This window comes from Empidonax traillii, unplaced genomic scaffold (assembly GCF_003031625.1).
Source record: "Empidonax traillii isolate 1590-97213 ecotype Southwest subspecies unplaced genomic scaffold, ASM303162v1 scaffold783:size459103, whole genome shotgun sequence".
NCBI lineage: Eukaryota > Metazoa > Chordata > Aves > Passeriformes > Tyrannidae > Empidonax > Empidonax traillii.
Window position 1 is genome coordinate 432,791 of NW_020955976.1, and position 24,993 is coordinate 457,783.

A 24,993-nucleotide genomic window follows, 5' to 3' on the forward strand; every position below is an offset into this window, starting at 1 on the left:
TGTCTGAGACTGGGCTTTATCTTTGTGCTTCAGGTCTGTAGAGCACAAGCACATTTTCAAGCAAACAGATTTGCACCAGAATCACTAAGAACCACGACTGAACATTACCTAAGAACAGATTCTTTCTCAGAGGGATTACTTTTTGAATCGCTAATTCTGCTTAATAAACCAAATCCTTATTTAGCTCCTAACAAGCCCTTGGTTTTTCTAGTGAATGCTAACAGTAGCAGTAGGTAAAAAAATAGTCTGAAAATCAATCATAGTTGTCCTGGGTTAGTCTGAAAGTTAGTTTCAGAAGAATTTTTTCAGAGACTGATTTAATAAATTAGGAAGCTTCTGGTCATTTTTTTCATGACCTATAAACCATACTGTCCAGAAGTCTAATCACAGAAAAAAATACTACCGTGGCAATTTAATTAAATATATGTTTCTATATGTACAGTCCTACCTAAGAGTAATCTGGACCCTCTGTAACCATGATAAACGTATTTCTTGCCATTGATAGCAAAGTCTTTTTCTGTACAATAATTTAATAGGTATTAGGATATGTTGACTCCTTTTATGCTTGGGTTTTATGGACCCTGCAAGAAAATGGCTACAATTTTTTCTTCATCATCTCTGATGATGAAAGTTGGAGCTGATGGACATTTCCACTGCAGCAACTCAGGTGAAGATGCCCTTAGGAACTGGAATTTATCCAGATGGTATTTTCACTTACCATTGTGGCATCCAGACAGTTACTACACAGTACCTGTTGGACTTCTGAAAAAAATCACAACTTGAAAGCTCTTATAAATCACAGAAAAGAGGGAAAACCTCAAGGCCTCCTCTGTACCCTAAATTCTGAGAACATATCAGCAAGCACATAACATCAGTGACTGATTGGGAATCAGATGAGGTTTGCAACTTGTTTGCTGGCCAGTCTTCTCTTGTTGAAGAATAGGGGGAGGTAGTTTGTCTTGCAATCTGATATTTCTCTTCTCCATCTCTCTCTAGCAGCTTGCAGGCTTGCTTTTATATGTGACCCTGTGGTATCATCATAATGGTCCTGGGTGAACATGAACATTTTTTTTTACTTCACCTCTTTCTCTCCTCCCACCCACCCCAGATGAAGTGGCAGGTGGACTGAGTGGGAGCAGTGTGAAATGAACGCAGAGAAAATGTGTGACTCAGCAGTTCATCAGGGAGCTGCTGAGTGGAAAGGCAACTATTCTCCTCGCACACTGGCATCAGGTTCCTGTTCCCTCAGAGATGAGAATAAGCCGCTTACGGATGGAGCTGTGCGTCCCACCAGCACAGAGAATTTTTTTCAGTAGGACTTATTGCAAGGAGAGAGGGAAGTTTCTTCTTTGAGTTTGTTGCCAAGGAAAGAGGAGAACCATTAGGCTAGAAATGCATCAACCTCGATTCATTGCCTGTCTTGCTCACAGATTTTATACATGATTTTATTCCTTGCTTTCTTTTTTCTCTTGATGTGTTTTTCCCTTTTGGTAATCGGAGTTTGGCTTAAGCAGCAGCCAGATTCTACCAGTTGAGTTTTAAAAGCGCAAGTCTCTGGTAGTTTTCCTGGCTATATATGACACCCCTTTTCTTCTCTGCACTGTTGTTCAGAGAACTCCACAGAGAATGTTTGTCTTCCTCAGAAGGAGGCTGCTGCCTTTAGCTGTGCTAGCAGCCACTCATGGACAAAGCAAGTGAGAAGGAGAATTAATATTTGGGCATTATCCTCTGTTGCACAAGGGTAAATTAACCTTCTCGCTTCAGTATGAGGGAAAGACCATTTCTAAGCAGTTTTGCAATGATACAAGAAGTTGTTTTATTGGCAGTTTCAGTGACTGTCCTTCAGAAAGAAGAACTGAAGTAGATTTTTCTCTGACTAATCAACAGCAGGTAGACAGTTTATATCAGTGATTATACTTACTAAAAACTCAGTTTTAAAACTGTAATTGTCATGGAGTTTTCCCAACACACACTTTCAAAAAAAAGCAAGAATGAGGTGGTGTTCTCTCAAATCTTCAGAGAGGCTGAAACAATGTCACTTGAGAGCTGTTGAGCAGCTGAATTCCTCTTGATGGGCATAGCAACCCAGGAATTGGAGTGAATGAAATATAAATATTCTTGGCTACTTCCAGTGTGATCATTTTAGTGAAAATATTCAGTTTACCCAAATGGAATCCTTAAATGTTAGAAATTTCAGTTGTTCTCCACGTAGCTATAAATACCTCTAGCTTGGCCCAGCTTATTCTTACAGTCCAAGATACACTTAGTGCAAGGTGAAAGCATTGTAAGCTGAAATTCATCTCAGATTGAGTAACACAGGAGACTGATAACCAGGCTGCTGGTCGTGTGGACTGAAGAGGCTTCCATTCCTCTGTAATGTGTCAGAGAGGGTAATTCCAGTTTTTTGGACCTTAAATTGATGGTATGTCAGGCTTATTTCTTCTTTAAGTTCTGTTACACAGGGGTGACTGAAATCTGCAGTTACAGTTTGCAGTCCTACAAAGGACCATTGGTTTGATCTAACTGGCTTCCAGTTAAAAACCAAAGAGATTTTAGAGTTGCTTTGGTGCCTGGAAGTGTTTAGTGGTAAATGTAGTGAGATACATGGATCTCTTGGGGTTGTTGGTAGTGTTTGAATTAAGCTGTCTGATACCTCCTGAAGTAGCTCTCTATGTGGTTTTGCATTACAAATGCAAGATCTACCAACCACAAGTTCTTGGCAGCTAAAACTTGGACTTAATCCAGAGTGGAATTGGGAGTACTGAGGCTATTATATTGTTGTAAATCCCTTCTATCTCCAGTCAGCCAGTAGTAGGTAGCTGCAGGGTGCATCTGTGGATATTCTTCTTTGCAACTCCTAATCTGGATACTTTTAAGGACTAGATGCTCTGCTCCTGAGTAGTATTCTATTCAGCCATTTGGGAAACATAATTGTATTGAACTCTTGTAAACAGAGGAGGTCAGGGATTAAGCACAGTGTGCCATGATGGGAAAGGTCCAAAAAATTGGTAATGGAAGAGATGCATTCTGAGGATAACAGCAAAAAGTATTCCCAGCTTTCAACACAGATCATGAAGTCTTTAGTGTAATTTTTGACATAACTTATCAGATGAGTTATGAGTGAAGAGAGCATCAAGAGGAAACAAGCTTTGCTTGATGGTGAATTTTATCTGTAAACAGTAACGATGCAGCTTCTGTCATGTTTATTACTTAATACATTAGGTTGCTGGTTACAAAGGTGTTCAGTAGAAGTGTCAGAGTTATAAAATAGTGATCCAGTAGTTGGTTTCCTGCAGAATGAGTTAAAAATACACAAGCTGTGTTTGCTATGCAAGTATGAAAGGTCCTCTTCCTCTTACCCTCTTCCTCCCCTACCACTGCAGTGCCAAAGAAAGCTAATTATTCAGTTTCCATCCTTATCATTCTGCAGTGGCGAGCAAAAAAGAGAGTGTTTTCTCAGACAATACGTTTCTCCTAAAGCTTTATTCTTTGGATAGACAGGCTGTGTTTTTACCCTCCAGCACAAGCTGCCTCTTGTTCATGTGCACTCTGAGGCAACTCTTTCAGCTTTGATGTGTCTTGCCAGCACCTGGACTTGCCTGCAATCAGGGTGTCCTATGATGTGAGTTTTTAACAAGGTCTTGACTGGATATGTGAACTGTGATGCCAAGGGCTGCGTCCTGCTCATGCAGTTTAGGTGCATATCAATGAATATCAATTGACTTGCAGCTCTGTATCAGTAGTGTACATTCATCTACTGCCTGTCATCAACAGCAGGTCTCCCTAGCAGTTAGATGGAAATTGAAGACAGTGATTTCAGTGGGCACTTGCCTTTTGATATCTGAAGGTCTGAAAGCTATACATGTATTTATGATTCTGGTGTGAAGTGTTGGTAATCTTGATGGATGTGAAGTTTGGCTGGTGTGTTCATACTTTGTGGTCCATTCCTATAAATTCTTGCCGTGCACAACCATCATGAAGATAGGCTCAGAGCAATATGTATCTCTATAAACCCTAAACCATTATGGGACAATGCAGCTGAGCATCTATGGTGTGTTGACTAATGCAGCTTGAGAGTTGGCAGAACAGGTGAGGCCTGTTTTTCCCTCGTTTTGTGTGTCTGGCAGGTAATTCACAAAGCTTGGGGATTCCACCACCAGTGAAGAAGCAACCACTGTTGACAAAATTTATATTTCCCAGTGAAGAAGCAGTACCATCCAATCCCCTGCAGGGACAGTGTGATGGATGTGCATAAATGTTTAATCAACTGTAGAGCACTGTATTTTCATTGCTGGGGTACATTTTATTTCTGTTATAAAAACAATTTTGATGAGAAACAAGTTTTTTGCTCAAAAATACATTATTAAATTAAGTCGGCCAAAGGAGCTGTGTCAATTCCGTGAGCATTAGCACCCGTGCACAGAAGAGGGCACAAGTTGCTTTTAAAGTGTTAATTTCACTAGGAAATAACAGCCAGGATGTGCAGTTCTGGGGACTTGTTTTTTGATTTGCTTTGTTTTGTTTGTCACTGAAGGCTTTAAGTATGAATCAGTTGAGTTCCAGAGCTGCGAATGCCTCACCCACAGCAGGATTTGATGGGATCGTGGCATGTTTGTTACTGTGAGGTTTATTGACTTGCTTGTCATTGCTACAGTGCCTTTTAGCATTTTGGTTAAGCCTGGTACTCTAAGCACTTGTTTTCCTGAGAGCGCAAATAGGTGTTGTTTCATTCTTCTGCCTTTTATGTACCCACAAATAAAGTCAGAAAATTAAAGATATGGAGACACAGGTGTTTTAAAATAGGCATTTTCAGAGTTGAAGAAGCCAGCTTTTACCTCCTGAGTGGAGAAAGATGCTTCCCTATGTATTATTCCATAGCAATAGCAGCATGTTGTGCCATGTATTTTGGGCAGCTTGTATTGGTGGCAACGTTTAAGGAAGGAACACAGGATTACTGGATCCCTGGCATGATCCAGAAAGTTCCTTACCCTGAACAGCAAGGATGAGATTAAGTTTATGGTGCTGTTTTGAAATATCTGGTTGCTTTAATAAGCCATATTGCTGCTACAGATGTCAGAGACCTTTCAATTCTTCTGCCAAAGGGTTTTTTTTTTCTAACAACCGTAGTCTTGCACCAAAGCAGAAGTACCTGTGGAACTTGAATCCCAATCTTCATGATGCAGGAATAGAAGAGGATATCATATGGATGTTACATTTAACTGTCAATCAAATCACCAACAGAGGAGAGGTGCAATTCACTCCTGGAGGTAGTCATCCTTGCCAGCTCTCTCCAGACCTTCACATTCACCTTGAGACAAGAAAGCTTTACTGATGTCTCACTCATTTATTACCTCATCTGCACACTGAAAGAATCCAAGGTCCATTAGGGCAAACAATACAGGAATATAGGACTGCAAGGTGAAGTGTGAGTGGTAATTGCAGTATTGTTTAAAGATGACATAGTTATATCAATACAGAGCCCTAGGTGAGCATCACTATGTTTGTTAGAATCTAATCTTTTGGGATTTGGAGGAGCAGATGTTTGCATGAATTTAAATTAATACAGGCCTTTTTCTTTACATGTCCAAGGTATGTATCTTAATCAGTTTCTTTATACATATGAATACAGACAGTTCTCCAGTATTTTAGTTCTTGCCCCTCTTGTCTTTTATTGTATTAGTGCGAATACCTGTTGATAACAGTTTCAATTCAGCAGAGCTAGAATCCTGGGCTCCTAGGTCCAAAGGCCAGGACCTTATGCAGTGAAAATAATTGAAAGTAGAAGTAATCTATTGTCTTTCACATAGGGCAGTCATAAGAAGGAGAATTTGACTCCACCAGTTGTACAGATGATACTAAACAACACTGGAATTCCAAGAACTGGACTTCTGGGCTGTGGAGAGGCATAGATCCCCATGGTTACAGACACAGAACAGTCCCCTAACTTTGACATCTTTGTTCCAGAAGGCATGTGGTTAAGTGGCCTTCACATTGTCATTTTAGAGTCAGGATTTTGTTTCCAACCTAGACACAAACGGCCTTGTAAAATCTCAGGCTGTTACAGATATAAAATAAAGATATTCTCTTTACCTGCTACATAAAGCAGGTGAACGAGCCTTTGGTCAGTTAAAAGAAATCTTCTGAAATATGAAATATTATGACTTATAAAAAACAATTGAAAGCTGAGCTTGAAATCTGCATTCCCTGTCTCCTTGTTGGGTTGTCTTCCCAATAATATTTTAGTTCTTCACCATATCTATTTTATCTTGAGCTTTGGGGAGGAGTATCGAAGAAAGGAAGCCATCAGAATTTGGAAAAACAGTAAATGTGTTTATTAACCATTCTTAGGGACAGAAATTTATTATTTCATGTAGATAAAGGAAAAGTAGAACTTAAAATGTGTTTAGTGAAAATGGAAGGCTTGAGACTTTAGCAGCAAACAATAATGAACCATACATAAACAGATATTTCTGAAGGTTTAGATCTCAGCCACAGGTGCATATCTCTCTGCAGGGATGACAAAAATAGTTTATGACATCAAGATTCTGTCCCTGCTAAATTTCGAATTCCCATTCCAAAACACAGAGCATAAACATCCCACAGAAATAGCAGGGAAAAAACTGGCAATCATTAACAAGTGTTTTCCCCTTAATTCTTGTTCAAATCCAGTGAGATATGAAGTAGTTTATAAGCTTGACAATTTTCAACTTCAATTTCAGCACGTACGTGTGGTATGACATGCATGGGGTTTTATCTGTTTAGATGCACATTCTCCATGTTTCCTGAGAAATATCTGTGTAAAGACAATGAAGTCGTTACATATAACTGGTTATACCCAGCATGCCTTGCTAGGCCATTACTCATCATGAACTGACATGGACATTTTGAAAACAAGAAAGCAGTAACCTTGTGCTCCTGGGGAAACACGTGGTAGTACACTGCAGATGTGTCTTCGTGTGTCTCTGAGTCTCCCCTGATGACCCTCTTGTTACTGGGCAGCTGTGGGAATAGAGAACGTTGTAGATGAAGCCATCAGTGTTTCCTAAACACCTTGTGCTCATGTGCAGGGATGGATGTCCTAAGGTTTGTTTCAGTGAGGGGAGGGAGAACAGTAGCAGAGTGGGAATAAACATCTCATGTTCCTGTATTTTCATGAATTCTTACTGTGGTGAGACCCTCAGCTGATACAAGGTCCTTATATTTCATTTGTCTAATTAGAGCTGTGGCTACTTTATGGATTCTAGAGTTACTGTTGTGAGACATTTAGAGAAATATCTGTTGAGAAGAACTTTTTATAGTTGACTTCAGCAAACAGTTTAAGTTGGATATCAGGAAAAGGTTCTTTACCCAGAGAGTGGTTGGGCACTGGAACAGGCTCCCCAGGGAAGTGATCACAGCACCAAGCCTGACAGAGTTCAAGAAGAGTTCGAACGACACTCTCAGGCACATGATGTGACTCTTGGGGAGGGTCCTGCGCAGGGCCAGGAGTTGGACTCGATGATCCTGGTGGGTCCCTTCCAACTCAGCATATTCTGTGATTCTCTGAAACCAGGGAAGGGCCAATGATGTGGCCTTTCCCTGGGACACAGGTGGCTGGCTTAGGCTTAAGGCTACAGTGCTGTACACAGGGCAGCTTTGGGGCTTTCCTCATGTAGAAAGATGTGAGTCAGTAGTACTTACATCAAATGGGTCTGATCTTTCACTCCTTTTAGCTTGTAAATTAATTTTTATCTACACAGACTCTGTTCAGAATACCGTTACTGAGGGACTAGCCACTCCAGCAGTTATTTCTGCCAAACAAAATAACGTTACAACATTATTAAATAGCTCTTGAGTATGAATTCATCCAAGAAGTAGGTTATTAGAATAAAGTCTATTTTATTAGTGTCTTAGGACACTCAGCCAAAACCCAGAGCCTTTGAGCACTATTCAGACTCAAAATATGAAACAAGCTCTACCTCAGACATTTATAATCAAATTAGACAAAGCAGATGAATAGGGGAGAAGAGAGAAATTGAGGCAGGAAGGGAAAAAAATGGGTTCTGTGCCACCATTTAGCTGAGAAGTGTGTAGCTAGGCAATAGCACAGATAGTTTCTTTTAAAAAGTAAAAATGAAAAGGTGCAGCAATGTAGATGAGAATTTATTAACAACAAAGCCCAGAATCTGCACCTCCGGAAAGAAAGGGAAAATAATTTATCCGCCCACACTCACTTTTTTCTGACGAAGGCAGGTGAATAAACTGCACTAATAGAGTGTGACGCTCACAATCCTGAGCTGCACTTACTGATGCAGAACTGAGAGGTAACCATCGTCTCCAGGAAAACAATAGCCCTCGCAGCCCCTGCCGTGCCTGCGGGGTCACACACTCTTCATCCCCTGCACATGTCGTTTTCACGTGAAGGTTGTTCCAGTCCAGCCGTTATGGAGTCAATGGATGAAGCTGAAGGACAGCAAGAAGAGCTGAACAGGAAGGAGCAGTCCCTGAAAACCTCTCAGAAAACAGCAGTGCTTGGTTGGGCGCCCCGATGGAATGGATTAATGCCTGGAGACCACATGTATCTGTTTGTCCTCTCACAGATACTGGTAAGGCAGTTTGCCATAGCTTTGAAATGCTGCGACCCTCCTTTTAAGCTCGGTTGGCTTGGGAGTTCCTCCTCATTTACTGTAGATGTAGCAGTGGACATAGATGCAGTCCTCTGATTTCTGCAGCCACCTCTACCTTGCAAACAGCCCCTGCATTTTCATGTCCCAGACTCCCATTCCATTTACTGCCTCACTACAAATGCCTTTGCCCAATGACTGGTCTCCCATCAAATCCATTTTCTGTAGCTGGTATGTATGGGGATAAACACCTGTCTTGTTAACAAGTGGATCAGGAAGTGTACCCCAGTGAAGTTGTGGTGTGCCCTTCACTGTCAGAGATGAGGTTATATCTCTCTGTGTGTGTCCTACGTAAAACATCACTGCTTTTGTAGTTTTATGTTACCTCTGGTGTGTGCAGCACCTATAAGAGGTTCAAATGAAAAGTTCCTATGTGTGTTTGTCTGCGTGTGTGTATCTATTTATAAGAGATGTCTATGCAAACGTGGCTGATTTGGGAGAGATTTCAGAGAGGCCTTAATAGTTTTTTAATAGCATAGTCATTTCACTGAATTACCAGTTTTGATCTAGAAGAGGTCAGAGGAATCTGTTGCTCTTTCGATGTACACCTGGGCAGTCCTTTTTCTAGTGTGGATCAGAGTAAGCCTGCGTAACTCAGGGCTGCACATCTAGTTAGTAGTAGCTGGGTATGCAGCCTTCAAGTCTTTTTATTCCTGTTAATCTACAGCCTAGAAAATACCTGACTTCTTAAAGCAAAAATGATAATCAAGATGAAATCAATGCTAACTAAATTAGTTAATTATGCAGTCTTGAAATGAAAATGAATGTTTGTATAATGAGAGGTGCTCATTATGTCTTTTCTGATTGATTGCACAGCTTCTCTGCATGATGCTGTGGTACGGCACTTACGGGACCATCCCAGCAGCTCAGAATGCCTTTGACCTGCTCTCGTACTTGCTTACCCCATTTAAACAGGTTTTGTCAGATCAAGGGGAGGTAAGTCCCTGTACTCCTCTCTGATTATGTAGTTGATGTCAGTAGCCTTAGGTGGTGCTCCTAATATCTCTTCTGATTAGAAGTGTAATGCACATGTATTTCACATATTACAGTGACTGCTGCATTGTGTGTCTCTCCTGAGAAGGTAAAAGGAGTTTCCTGAAAACAGATCAGTATTTTATCTTTGAGATACAGTGCTGAGTTTTTGGCTATGATGTTAGGTCAGCACAGCAGATTTTTTGTAATGTGCTAATAATTGCAAGTGAAACAAAGCAATAAGAAGCCAGCCCACTAAGGTTTAGTCCACAGTAAAGGGAGAGCTGGAACTTCATTTATTAGGATGAATAAAACCTTAAATTCTGAAAGAATGGATCAACCCACATAAAAGGTGCAATTCACAACATACTCAGTCCCAAAATCTATTTTTGTTGAGTGTTTAGAATATATCTATGTGCAGTAAATGTATTTCAAGTGTACTAGGTGTACAGGCTCAATTATATCTACAAAGCTACACCAGTAAAACTGCTTAGCTTCTCACCATGACATAATGACACGTATACCAGAATGATTCATCTGATAAATTACTGGTAATTACACCCAGTGCAGATTTTTCTGGTGTGGACAGAACCTTAATTAAATAGCGAACAGCTACTTTCAAAAATCAGATGAAATATATTTGCTATCAGAATGCTTAGATTCATTGTACATAATCTTTGTAGCAGAGGCTATGCAGTACAAATAAAAAATCTGATTCTGTGCCTTTTATGACTGAAGTAAATTGGTGACTGTTTTCTGTTTCCTCTTATCAGTGTTTATGAGCTGCATGTCGCCTGCTCTTTCGTGGGTTTTTTTCGAAAGAAGCACTTTTGCCTTGCCCTTTTGCAGTTGGATTTATTGGACACAGAACTCTTCATAGACTACTGCCTGTGTCTTATTTGTAGTGGCTGAATCATTAACAAATTGTTGTTCCTTACAGAAAATCACTGATTTGTTTGATTTTAACTTAAAATAATTGTTCTGCATGGAGGAAACTGATTCCTAGAACACACTACAACAACATCCCAAGTATGACTGTGCAGATGTTCATGCAGATTTTTGAGGACTGTTTATTATAGCACTGTTTATCATGCAAATTTTGACTTGAAAACAGTAAAGGCAAAGAAATCTTCTGTCATTAAATAAGCAAATGGAAGCTCTTAACTCCAGCTTTTTTTTTAGCTGTACTAATGGGACAGAAACAGAGTAGAATTCCTTGACCACTGAAGCCCATTAGAACTGAATTTTGCACCTGCTACTGAGAACAGGCCAAACTATAAGCTACTTAATTATGGCTAAGACACTGGAATTAATTTCACTTCCAGTGGTGTGAATTGACCTGGTGGTATTTCACAGAATATGTAGAAAACAGAGAAAAGTCTTCTGTGGCTGGATTTTATGTAAGGACCTCTAAACACAGGAACAGAACTAAACTGCCTTCAGAGCCCTTTGCTAATGTATAAAATTGCACTGACTGCAGCAATGAAGCATTGGGTCCGGGCTGCAAAACTGAATTGTGGATCCAGATCTCAATTTTGGCAACACATGAGGGTAGGAAGCAGAATTCTTGTTTGCCTTGACAGCAAAACCTGGGGTTTAGACTTTCTGAGTTGATGGGGCTTGGAGATGGTTTCAGTTTCAGTCTTCTCCAAAGCCTGGCATTTTTTCTGGTGCTGACGGCTTTTCCACAGGTGAGTATGGTATGGCTACTGCTTGATGGGAAATAATACACAGTTTGCCAAGAACATGCTTGCAGACACTGTACTGTGTCCCTAAATATTTCATGGGTTGTCTACTCTGTTGTTTCACAGAACCTGACTACAATTGGGAGCATTGTGGTATCATACATCGTGCTGTCTTTAGCTTCTCTAGGACTGCTGTTTGTAGGATCTCTGGTAAGTTATGATACTGTGAAAACTATATTCATGTCCTTTTTCAGTGAGTTTTTGTAAGATGTTTAATTTACTTGAAGTTGTTGGTGTTAACGCCCAAGTTAATTGTAAAGCAACATTTTTTTGGGGGGCCGTTTCTATATAATTATCTGCTTGCTTTGTGTAGAGGAACTAACCTTGGTTTCTTAACCAAGAAACCAAGTTTCTTGATTAATTGGGGATCACACTGATGGTTTTTGTTCTTTCCATCCACAGATGGGCAAACAATTTGCACTTAAATAGAAGGGATGTGGTCCAGTAACAGCCTTAATCCATTGACTTCAGTGGCAGAAAGAGCTGTTCCAGAACATCAGTGTACTTCTGAATGTAAAGCACTTGTAGATGTAGGCCAAGACCCCAGCTGCAGAACAAGCTTAGTGGCATACTTACAATTAATCTAGTTAGCCGTCAGCTGTTCGGGAACAGGAGGAGAATATCGTGTTTCTCCACTGATTGCGTAACTGGCACAAAGCTGTGTGGTAGATGGGAAAACTATGAAAAATGCTTTCTTTTTAGGGAGCTCTAATTGAATGTGGCTTTTCGTACCCTGGTATGCTGTTCTCTTAGAGTGGGAATGCAGTTACTGAAGATGCAGGTGAAGCATCACCTCCTGTCCTTACAGAGGTGCACCCTTGGGTAGTTCAGGAAGCTGAAGCTATACTGTTGGCATGCTGTTTGAGTGATGCACAGTATAATGAACTACATTATAGAATCATGGGACTGCTGGGGGGAAAGGACCTCTAGAGCTTGCTGATCTAACATCCTGCTTGAAGCAGGGCTGTTGCCAACACTCAGTTAGATGCATTTTTCTGTACAAGTTTTGAAAACCTTCAGGGAAGGAGACGTACAGCACTTTTGGGGATGAATTTTTTCATAGTGTCTGATGTGAATTTCACAGAGCTAAATGTCTGAGCTGAATTTCTGCAGTTTGTGGCCATTGTCCCTTGTGGTAACAGCTGCCACTACGAAGAAGAGCCTCCTCTTGCCAGGCTGAACAAGCCCAATTCCCTCCACCTTCTTCAAAGGTCCTATACTCTGCACCCCTGACCTCTTTTGCAATCCTCTGCTGGGCCCACTCCAGTTTTTCCGTATCTATCTTAAACTGGAAGACCAAAATTTGTAAACAGTATTCAAGGTGCAGCTGGGTCAGGGCCAAGAAGAGGGGAAATACCTCCTGTGATTTGCTGGCCACACTCCCTGCTAGGAAGTATGTCACATTGTATGCCATGGTTAAGTTCACTCAGAGGCAGCACAGTGGCAAAATCTTCTCTTTAATGTGTCAGGTGAATGTACTTTCTAAAAACCATTCACAAGGCAAAGTAATTATAGTTAATGCCTCCTTATTATGATCATTGATGCAGGCAAGGAAGTTAGCTGGGTTTATGCAATTTTCTGCTTTTTTCATGATGCTGTTCCTTATCCAGATTAATTTTGTCCTCAAAAATAAACTTCAGGTGATTCTGTAATTGCAAAGACTAAATTAAAAAAAAAAAAAGAAAAACAAAACAAAAAACAAACAAACAAACAAAACACAAAAAAACCCCAAAAACATTCTGAGCTGAAAATCTGAATAGGAGGGGTGCGACTTTGTGCATATTCAACTATTTCTTGGTGGATGGAAACATTTATTGTGACCCCTTCTTAACACAGAAGGTAACATGAAGTGAAAATTCTGTGTGCCCAAAAATTCTGATCTCAGTTTGAACCGCTTTGCATTTGAATTCCTTGCAGGTGAACACAAATACTAGCGTAGATCAGAGCAGACTTCGGTCCATTTTTAAGTGTTGGCTAAAACTTTTGTATAGGAAAAAGTTTTATAACAGTTTCCTTGTAGCCAGGTTTGCACTGGTTTGTGTCCCTGTGGTCTGTGCTAACAGTCTTCTAGCTGCAGTAGAGACACGAATGTCACGCTGTGTCACCTGGCTCTCTGAATAAGTCACAAGGCAGCAGGGTATAAGAAACATCCTGTGAGTTTATACCAATGGTCCATCTTGCCCAGGGTTATCTCTCTAATGGGGACATTAGGAAGGAGAATTTGTTTAGAGAGAGCACATGAGCCTTGTCCCTTCCTGTCTACCTCTTACCTTACTCTCAGATGTCTCAGCTCATGCTGCTTTGCAGTTTGCAAATATCTGCTTCTAACAATATTTAAGGAATAAGGTATAAAACAATCATTGGCAGAACATTGAAAATAGTGAATGAACCGGGAAGGGTTTCTAGAATCCCAGCCTGGTGAACAACAGATAGCTGCATAAAGATAGTTTTCTTTATTGTTTTCTTTATTTTTCCTGTGACTCTTGACTGAGTCATCTCTCTCTCGCTCATTCCTTCTTTAAAATTCATTTTAAGCAATGTGCTGCCTAGAAGACACCTTGAAGGGATCTTTTACTTTGAGGAGTGCCTTTATAATCAAATCTTGCTTTCCCAAATGTACCCTTCTCTCTTTAGAGATGGACCTGATACGTTAGTCCCACTCTGATATACATGGAATTATAGATTGGTTTGGGTTGTAAAGGACCTCAAGGACCATCTTGTTCCAACTCCCCAGCCATGGGAAGAGACTCCTTCCACGGGACCAGGTTGCTTGGAACCTCATTCAACCTGATCTTGAACATTTCCAGGGATGGTTCATCCACACCTTCTCTGGGCAATCTGTTCCAATGCCTCTCCACTCTCATAGTAAAGAATTTCTTCCTAATATCTGATCTAAATCTGCCTTCTTTCCATTTGAAGCTATTACCCCTTGTCCTGTCATTGCATGCCCTTGTAAAATGTCCATCTCCAACTTTCTTGTAATCCCCCTAGAGCTACTGGAAGGCTGCTTTAAGGTCTTTCTGGAGCCTTGTCTTCTCCAGGCTGAATAGCCCCAACTTTCTCAGCCTGTTTTTGTAGGAGTGGTGCTCCAGCCCTTTGATCAACTTCACAGCCTCCTCTGGACTTGTTCCAACAGATCCATGTCTTTCTTGTGCTGGGGGCCCCAGAGCTGGACACAGGACCCCAGATGGGGTCTCATGAGGCAGAGAACCACCTCCCCCAGCCTACTGGTCATGCTATTTTTGATGCAGCCCATGATAAGATGCTTTTTTTTCCCGAGCTTAAAGTGTGCATTGCTGGGTCTTGCTGAGCTTCTCATCAACCAGTACCCCCTGTCCTTCTTGGCAGGGCTGCTATCAGTCCATTCATCCCCCCAGCTGTGTTTGTGCTTGGGATTGTCCTGACACACATGCAGAACCTTGCACTTGGCTTTGCTGAATTTGCTGAGGTTCACATGTGCCCATCTCTAAAGTCTGTCCAAGTCCCTCTGGATGGCATCCCTTCCCTCCAGTGTGTCCTCTTCAAACTTGCTGAGAGTGCACTCAATCCCACGGTCCATGTCAACAACAAATGCATTAAACGATGCTGGTCTCAGTACTGACCCCTAAGAAATGCCACTCATCACTGGTCCCCACCTGGATATCGAGGCATTGGCCGCAGCTCTTTGAGTGTGACCATCCAGCCAATTCCTTCTCCACCAAGTGGGCCATTCATCAAATCCATGCATCTCCAATATAGAGGCAAGGATGTCATGCAGGACAGTGTCAAATACTTTGCACAAGTCCAGGTAGATGATGTCAGTCGCTCTTTCCTTACCCACCACCACTGTAATCCTACTCTAGAAGGCCGCCAGATTTGTCAGACACAATTCGCACTCAGTGAAGCCCTGTTGGCTGTCACCAATCACCTCCTTATTTTCCATATGCTTTAACATGGTTTCCAGGGTACTCCTCAACGCTCCATCGGGCACTGAGGTGAGACTGAGTGGCCCGTAGCCCCTGGGATGTGTACTAAATGGCACACCAGTGAAAAGCAGCTTATGCTTTTTTTTTTTTATTCATCAGCTGTGGTAATCTACAGCACTACTTTACCACTTCCCTGGGAAAGGGAGAAAATGTGCCTGTTTATATGGGTGCTTTGTTGCTTTAATGCAGAGCAGTAACTGTTGAGCCAGGTAGCAAGGGTGAGAAACGTAGTTCAGCAGATTCTCAGAAGTGATATCTGTCTGGTCTGCACACATGCTGAAGTCCAGCTCATTCCTGTAGGGGGGAATTTGTAACTCTAATACACGTAGAGCAAATGTTTCAGGAGAGCAGACATCAGTTAATGTTTGAAGCACCCAGGTACCAGAATGTGTTGGGTGGTTTAGCAGTCATGATGAAAACAAAAGGCTGGATAGGGTGCTTGAGGCTTGTATTAGTGATGCTATCTGTCTTCTGTCTGATACCATGGTGTGTTAACACTCAGGCTCCTGCAGAGAACCAGCACTGAAATGTTTTTCTGAGCAGGTCTTCAGAGAGGACTGTTCTTCCATTGTTTGGTGTAACCTCATCACTTTTAAGTATAACTTAATTTCTTCCAGTATCTTGGACAGCTCCTTATTTGCCACACACTTTTTTCAATGTAAAGGAAAGATGTTTTGTTTCTAAGGGGAACTTTTTGTGGCTTTGGATTTATAGTGGGTTGAATCACCAGTAAAATCAGCCCTGTGTCACCATACAAGTTCTAGAATCTGTAACAGAGGATTGGTACCTAGACCTTACACTTGGCCCTCAGCACAAGCACTGATTTTGGTACAGCAGCACTCTTCAGCAGTACAGAGTTACTGATCACTGCTCAGCTATCACAGTCTTGCAGTATGGGTAAGAACCATGGCTAGTGCCATGTGGTAGTGCCAAACTCTAGTAGTCAAGGAGTGAAAATAGATCCTCCAGCTTCTTGCTTGTCATGTAACAGGCCGAGAATGTAGGACAGACCCAGTTCAGAGTTGGCCTCAGGTTTGTGTAAAATGGTGTTCCTGTGTTTGCTTTTGTAATTCCTGTGTACTCTGATTAACTGAAACGAAAAAGCATTTTGTAGCTGTCAAATAAATACTGCTGCTTTATGAGAGTCTAACACTGGCTAAAGCTAGATATGGACAGAAATTAAAACTTGCTTCACTTCTTTTCATTCTTTAGGCTCAGAGAAATGAAAGTACATGAAAATAAGACAGGCACAAGAAAACTGTTCTTTCAAACCTGTACGGGCTAATGTGCTATACTAGCGTAGGAAGACATTTGACCTTTCGTGGCACATTTTCCAAATTCAACTGTCTGCTAAAAGCCATATAAGAAAAGGACAGAAGAGGCTTTACTTTGGAAAAATAAGACCTGTTCTTAGTCTCAAAAGGATTCATGACAGTACAGTTGCAGTTTGTACGACATTTATCCGGAGTGATGCTACTCCTAGTTCAGTGCTACATGGATGAAGCTGGCCTAAAGTTCCAGATCCTGGAGTCCAGAGTTGGGCTTGAAATTTTCAACTGAGGCCTATGTGAAGGATTTAAACAATCTACTGATCTGGTTTCCAAATTAAGATTAATTTTTTAATGTTTATACCATGGTCAAATCAGATGATTAGATTATAAAACAGTCTTTGCCAAAAACTGATAAGGGTGTTCTGAGCCTCAGAATCAGGTACATCAAAACAGAGGCCTTTTTAAAAAATGATGGATTTATATATAAATTTTGGGTATACAAATATATTTATATATTTATATATAAATTTTGGTTAACAAAGTCATTCAGTTCAATTATATTTTCTTTTCTTAACTCAGCCATATGTAAGTTTTAGATAGAAAACTATTAAACCAGGAGAGGTATGATTTGTAGAATATTATAATAGATTTTTATTTTGTAAACAAACCTGGGAAGGATAAGAAACTGAACAAAAGGACAGTGATATCACGTTGGCTTGCATATGATGGTCACAAGCACATTCCACTTTTACTGTATCCCGGAGTTAAGCCTGGCCAACTCTGTGGAAACCTCTGTGGCTGAAAGCAGGTTTGAATGGGTAGATGTGAATCCTTGTAACACGCACCACAAAGCTATTCCTGCATGGAACATTCCTGTCCCCTTCAGTGCTCTCCAGTTCCAATACATTCCAGTGAGCTGGGATGTTGCCCTGAAGACCCATCCTCTGGGCTGTGTGGAAGGGCTGGCAACAAGCAGAAGGCTTTTTAAAATGTTTGTTTCCTTTAGTTTTGGCATCTGCTCAGAGCCCGACCAGACCCCCCCTTCCCGCTACAAGAGGACAGACGCCAATCTGTGAGCCGACAGCCTTCATTCACGTACTCAGAGTGGACAGAGGATAAAAATGAGGATGACTTCCTAGATTTGGATCCCGTACCGGAGACTCCGGTCTTTGACTGCGTAATGGACATTAAAGCGGAGACAGACCCAGCTACTCTAACGGTTAAATCCGTGGGCTTGCAAGAAAGGTAGGGTAGATGTGGCTAATAGGGGAAAGTCTGGTCCCAGAATTTGTGGATTTAGGAGTTCTATGCAAAGCAGGAAGCTTTTATTGCCTTTGTGAATGTCACTTTAAAATGGGGTTTAAAGTCAAACGCTTTATTACATATATATATATATTTATAGTTATTTCCTATCTTGTTTTCAGTCCAGTTATAAATTTAAGCATATTACCTAAAAAAACGTTCAGTTTCTAGGCAGCTGTCAACAAGTGCTATTCTAAAGCATAATTTCTTTCCTTTGAATATATCTCTGTTTCTTCAGGCTTTTGCCATTCCCCATGATGGCAACTGCATAGCATGAAATCCACTATAGGGCAGTGAAAGCTTTCACCTTCTAAAGAGGTGGATCTTGTAGGTTTTTTTTCTGTCACTCATGCTGGAGGACAGTTCTCCAGAAGAACACCATAGGAAGAGTGGTCATCTGCAATAATTCTTGTATAAATGAGTTAGTCCAAAAGTAAATGAATTTGTTTCAAATTAACTCAGTAATGAAACATCAAGATGAGCTGGTGTTCACTGCTTGAACCATCAGGGCAATGGAGCTTCTCGGAGAGATTCACAGCTGGTAAAAGGCAGTTTCAAGGCAGAAGACAGACTTTTTTTTTTCTGGTTTGTGTTCTTTCCATTTTATTAGTGAAATCAGACAAAGGTCTTGATGAAAGAAGTCCTGTAAAGAAATGCTGCAAAGGTGATGGTGTTTTAAATAAGAATGAGGTTACTGAAGGGCCCAGCATGGCAGAGTATCACCTTTCTTTATTTCTATGTTTTCAGGCTTAATTGGATTGCCAACCATAGTTAATCTTCATACCTAAAACTTAAAACAAAGGGCAGAATTTAGATTTTAAGAAGTATGATGCTGATTTTTTAAATCTCCACAGGGCACAGTAAAAGGGATGTTACAGAAGAGACTTTCAACTTACACTCCATGAGCTCAGAGCATTTTTTCTCATTTTATATGTTGTGATAACATTTGTCCTAAAATCTCCTATCTTTTATTGCTATATTCTACCTTTCACATGAGATTGCAGTAGCCTCTGGGGCTTGTCCCTGAACCTGCTGCCATCAGTGAGTTTTGTTGTTTCTTTCATTATGGCAAGATTGGGCTGGAAAAGCCTGAATCATTTGTGCTCTTCACTATCTTCTATTTCATTCCATTTCAGTCATTATAGAGATGCTGACATTTCTTCTCAGGTGACTGCTAACCTGCAGGAAAGATACTCACTGTATCGAGAGAGTTAGGGAATATCAATTGGGGGGTATCAGTTGGGGAGCAAACAATTTGTTAAGGTAATGAATTACAATTAAAAACTTGTCAAAGAACTAAAGGTGGGGAAAATAAAGCAATTGCTTGAAATTCTCACGCTAGGTAGAATGTATACTATGTGTACACTTAAAATGTAAAATAAACTTGTTTTCTACATACACTTATTCTTGAGAAGACAGACATCATTTCAGGTTTAAGCTGTACTCTGGCAAATTTCATTTACTTTAACCATTGGACACTTCTCCTTTGTTTGGTTTTGTGTTAAATTACCTACCTCTCCTTCTTTGGAATCCATTTTACTTCTCTATCTTATTTCCCTCTCATTCTTTGACTACCTACACCATTAGAGGGATAATCAGTAGTTAAATTCAAACACTACTGAATGTTGTTGTTAAAGAAGAAATCTCCTTTCCTCATGCTGAAGAACTATTCATGTATGTAGCCTCTTCCACCTTGAAAGAACTAAAAGCATTCATTGTCAAATGCATCTGTTTCTGGGGAGAAATGTGGTAGCTGTTCAATAGCACACGGGGAGGTAAGGTCAAAATCCTTTGAAAGATATCACTGAAGATTTGGTGTCTGCCATTTGTGGTCATGTTTCATTCCAAATCATTTCCCCATGACACTGAATCATAACAAGAGGCTAGCTGCACATTCTTTTGGAAAAACTCCTGAATCCAGGAAAGGGCTGTGACCCAACTTCCACGAGCTGACCATGCGATTTCTCAACAGCTCCTGCACTCACCTCCTAACTAGATTTTGCCAGTTGAGATTCATCAAAAATAGGTTTACTGTGTGGATATACAGAACAATTATCTAGTAGTCATCATATTGTGTGACTTTATTTTTTTGTTAAAGATATTTCAATATAGATTCACTGATGCCTTTTAAATCTTACTTTTGTCTATGATATGTGAGATGATTGGCAGAAGCTCAGAAATATGTTAAGACTGGTACTCAATAAATAATGTAGGCATTTTGACTTCTTTGTTTTGTTGCGTGGCTAACTTACAATAAAGCCACTAAAAATTCTACACTCGACAGTATCTCTGTTTTCAATGTAACTGTTAAAATGTTGGGACTTTCATTTTATCCTTTTCATTATGTAAATTCGTGGAAACAAAGTTTTTCAGACATAAAAATTATTCACCACAGTGGTTGACTTTTCTTATCTTTATTGATGTTGAACTGATAGTTTATCCCAGGATCTTACTCCACCGATCAGAGTGTCAGCCTTCATGTTTCAGTGCACAAAATCATCTCCTGGTCTTGCCTACACAAGAAGCATCACCTATTTTTTACAGTTAGTGACCAAACTGTACCCATGAGAACCAGCTTTCTGGTTTTTTTTTTGCTTTTCTGAAGTCGTTAATCTGTCACTGGGGCTGTGTCCATTGCTGACAATGGTGGGTCACTCTGTTCTGTTGTAAGCAAACTTTGACCGCTCTGTTTTGCAGGAGAGGTTCAAATGTTTCACTCACACTGGATATGTGTACCCCAGGCTGTTCTGAGCAAGGTTTTGGCTATGTCATGTCACCACGGGAACAGTCAGCCCGAGAATACCTCCAGACAGCATCAAACATTCTTACTGAAGAGGAACTGCACAAGAAAGCACTGGATCCTTTCATACTCCAGGCAGAGTTCTTTGTGAGTATCCGACTTCTCTCTTTTAGGAGCATCAATAAAAATTAGATGATGTCTCTCTCCTATGAACCTTGCTATTATTTTATGCAAGTCTAAAAGTAGTACATACAAACTCTGCTTCCATCAGTGAAGCATTTCATGCAATTCCCAAATTTGTCATCCCTTGAAATGACAATATCTGAAAGCTTTCAGTGATATTGTCACTTAAAAACGAGAGAAACAGTTCTGGCAATGACAACAGCAAATCTTACTTTTCACAAGTTTTTTTGGGTTTTGCTGTTGGCATGTTACTTTTTTATAAAAAAGAATACAGAATGCAGAAGAAAAGCCATGTTTTCTGTAGGCATAACTTTTTGAAATGTGTCTGGAATTGCTCTAGGGATGAAATTACAGAATCACAGAACATGCTTAGTTGGAAGGGACCCACCAGGATCATTGAGTCCAACCCTTAGTCCTGTAGAGGACCATCCTCAAGAATCACACCATGTGCCTGAGAGCACTGTCCAAGCGCTTCTTGAACTCTGTCAGCCTTGGTGCTGTGACCACTTCCCTGGTGTGCCTGTTCCAGTGCCCAACCACCCTAACCCGTTCTCTTTGCTGCTTAATGCTTGATGTGGAGCTACTCGATGTTCTTTAGTTAGCACAGGGCTATTATTTACTAGTCATAAGCTTCTCTGACAGTTACTTTTGGGATTTTGAAATATATATCCTTGGCTCACTGTATCCACTGATGCTTTGGCAGAAAGACTCTTTGCCTCATTTTGGGAAAATATACTTACACAGATGAAGCAAGCAGTTGAAAATTGGATTTCTGAGTAGTTTAGGACAAAGGTCAGACACATTTTGGCGTAGTGAGTACCCTAACTTCTTAGATCTTTGCATGCAATTGAGTCTCTTCCCAATTACTTGGATGTCCATGTAATAGGCATTGTCATGTTTGTCATGTTTATTATACGTGACAAAAATAGTAGTATGTAAAATGCTGCAGTTGGCTGTATTACGTCTACTAGGCAGGGTTGTAAATTCCTGCTCAAGATGGGAGGTAACCAGAGCACAGACTTTGCGTGCTGAGGTGTTGCAGGGCACGTGATCAAGAGCTGCTGAATTTAATACTGCCAAGTCAAATATTCTCTTAAGCATGGAACCTCAGCAGAGCAGGAGGAAGATTATGTTTTGCAACATAACAGCTCTTTCAGCCTGTCCTCTTCATGACCTGAAACGGAAGGAGTAATGCTCTGAGTATCACTTGCTGTCCTCCCTCCTTGTGCGTTTTCAGGGGGTTTTTTCACTTTACAAGAACAGGGGGATGGTCTGGGCTTCTGTTTTAAAACAGAACATCAGGTGTCTGTGGTCCTTAGTTCACTTAGTGCTGTCCAAGTTGAAGAAAAGCAGCTTTTGTGTAGGCATGCCATGATTCTTTCAAGGTAAAGCATCTATTACTGTTTTAGGGAGGAAATGTTCACTTAGTGTGTGAACTGAATGCTGAACTAGTCCACATACAGTTTCATCAGTCTCTGAGGTACACTGTAGCCTTCAAGCAAAGAAAATAATGTTAGAAATAGGAAAAAATATGCTTCATTTCTGTAAGGGATTTGGAATTAGTTTTTTCCTGGTGTTCATTCAGCAGCCAAACTATCCAAAGCTATTTTCATTCTTTAATGAAAACTGAAAAGCACAGATAAAAATGCTGTGTAATCAAAATGCTGTGTGATCATTTCTGTAATTAAAAACTGTGAACTAGTAATTTTTTTATGAAACAGTTATCACCAGCCAGCTCTGCATTGTGTATTTTCAGTCTGTCTAACCTGCTTGGTTTTTTAAGTCCAGATGCATAATGAAGCAAGCAGCTCTGTTTCATTTTGGAAGAAAAGTCAGAGGGGACATTTGCAGGGCTAAATCCTGAAATTCTTACAAGATTTAGAATTTTTACTCAGGCAGAAGTCCTGTTGATTTAACCAAGATTTGACTTGAACAGTGAATGACTTAAGACGCAAAAAAGAGATCATGGAGCTTGACTCAGGAAGAGTTTGGAGTGACTAAACACCAAGTAACAATTGAGAAAATATGAAGGTTTTGTTCCCATGCAATTCTCCAAATTGATACAAAAGTACTTCAACAAAATGTTTTTATCATTCATTGCCTCTGGTTAAACCCAAAAGTATTCTTTGTACTGTGCGAGAGAGAGAGAAGAGATAGTCTTTTAAAGTTCCAGAATTGACCTCAAGCTGCACCGTGGCAGGCTTAGATTGGATATTAGAAAAAAAATTACTCACTGAAAGAAAGGTTGCTCAACACTGGAACAGGCTACCTAAGGAAGCAGTGGAATCACCATCCCTGAAAGTGTTCAAAAACATGAGGATGTGTTGCCTAAAGGCATGGCTTAGCAGGGAACATGGAGGTGCTAGGTGAACAGTTGGACTCGATGATCTTGGAGGTCATTTCCAATCTTAACAATTCCATGTTTCTGTAGTCCCTAGCTCTGCTCATCTTATTTTTCCCAGAGTGAGGCTTGTCTTACTCAACCCTGATTCCTGTTATGATTATGCCCAGTAGTGGTGTCTCTGTGCAGCAGCTGGGAGGAGTAGCTCTGCTTCCAAGTTCCCATGAACCACATCTCTGCTGAGTATGGTTAATGCTTCCCTTCCCATCCCATGCCTACTGACTACAATTGGTAGAAGGTTCCCACTTGTTCCTGCCTGGCTTTGACTGCTTATTGCAGGAGATGTGCAGTGGAGAATACAAAGCCCCTCCACCTTTGTGTGTTCTTTGCACCAGCAGTGTAGAGAGCAGGTAACCCCTGAATACCCATTTGCTGTCCTTCTCCATGGAACTTGACAGCACGATGAGCAAAATCCCAGCTGCACAGAGTCAGGTCAGTACGCCAACACGCCATAGCGTGTGTCATACTTTGTTGCTGGTGTGAGTCCCTAGCAAATTAATAACTTACACCCTCGGAGAGGAAGCGATGTGAGTCAGAAAGGATGGTGTCTGAGGTCCATCACTCTTGGAGCAGTGTCTTGAGTACCACCTTTTGCTTAGTTCTGTGCCTACACTTGCAATGCAGTTCTAATAATATTAGGAGTGAACATAACGCTGTGGTGCGTGTTACTCAATGAATTAGTCACTGTGAGCGTTTTTGTGTTAAGGATTTCAGAAAAAAAAAAAGCCAGCGACAGTAAAAGGAAACATCAATCATAGTTTGGTGGTAAATTGCTAGAAGTACTGTACCGTGTGTCTCAGTTAACTTCATCAATTTGCCTCCCTCACAGTGAGGACATAATGGGCTTGGGGTTTTTATTCCTCATGTGAGTCTAATAATACCACATACCGTCTCTTATGTTTTTGTGATTTTTGTTGTTTGTTTGTTTGTTTGTTTTTTTAACAGGAAATTCCAATGAACTTTGTTGACCCAAAGGAATATGATATTCCAGGCTTAGTGCGTAAGAATCGCTACAAGACAATTCTCCCGAGTAAGTTCATGCTTTTAAGTCACTCTTGTAGGATGGTTTATTCCACATGCTGGAGGGCTTTGCATGAAGTGTCCTGTCACCACAATATATCGTCCAAAGGTCATGTTAATGAAGCAGCAACATGGCTTCAAAGTATAAATCAAATTTCCAAAGAGGTACAGAGCATGAAGAATCTAATTGCTCCTGATTTTGCATGACTCTTTGGCTTTTAAGTTACTAGAATTGCATCATTTGGTGCTGCTTAAAAATTCTATCCAAGATCTTGATGTTCATTTCGATGTTACTTAGTGGTTTCTTAGACTCAGCTCCTTTAGAAGGAATAAACTCTAGCAATGTTATTTTGCTCACCCATGTTTTCTCAGAATCATGCCTCAAATGCAGACTGAGAATATAGGGAACTGGCCTGGTGGCATTAAGATGACACAGAAGATAAGAATATTTTTCTTTTCTATTACTCTGAGTTTATTTGTAGCTAGGAATAGGAATTTTGAGAAGCATTTTGATACAAAGTTTTACAAGTGTCATCATTTCCCTCTCTCATACTTAAAGGTATTTTGAAAAGTTAAACAATTGGATGTCATGCCTCTTTTTTTGCTCTAAGTCATTGCTGGAAGATGCCACCAGTAGCCATGGTAACTCTATTTGCTAAGTCCAAAAGGTTCAATGCCAGGTTAGCAAAGATAAGTGCAGAGAAGTCAAAAATACCTAACATTTCAGTCAA

At 40.5% G+C, this 24,993-nt stretch overlaps 1 protein-coding gene across 1 annotated transcript in view; it reads left to right on the forward strand.

Moving 5' to 3' along the window:
• Positions 1-24,272, forward strand: part of LOC114066601 (tyrosine-protein phosphatase non-receptor type 5-like) — a gene marked incomplete at its 3' end in the record, with an annotated part of 53,025 nt that extends 28,753 nt beyond the window's left edge. The window contains exons 3-8 of the mRNA XM_027901406.1: positions 8,404-8,585; positions 9,480-9,599; positions 11,447-11,530; positions 17,623-17,861; positions 20,616-20,805; positions 24,188-24,272. Of these exons, the coding sequence (XP_027757207.1) occupies positions 8,404-8,585; positions 9,480-9,599; positions 11,447-11,530; positions 17,623-17,861; positions 20,616-20,805; positions 24,188-24,272 (900 nt within the window). The remainder of the gene's footprint in view (positions 1-8,403; positions 8,586-9,479; positions 9,600-11,446; positions 11,531-17,622; positions 17,862-20,615; positions 20,806-24,187) is intronic.
• Positions 24,273-24,993: the final 721 nt, after the last annotated feature.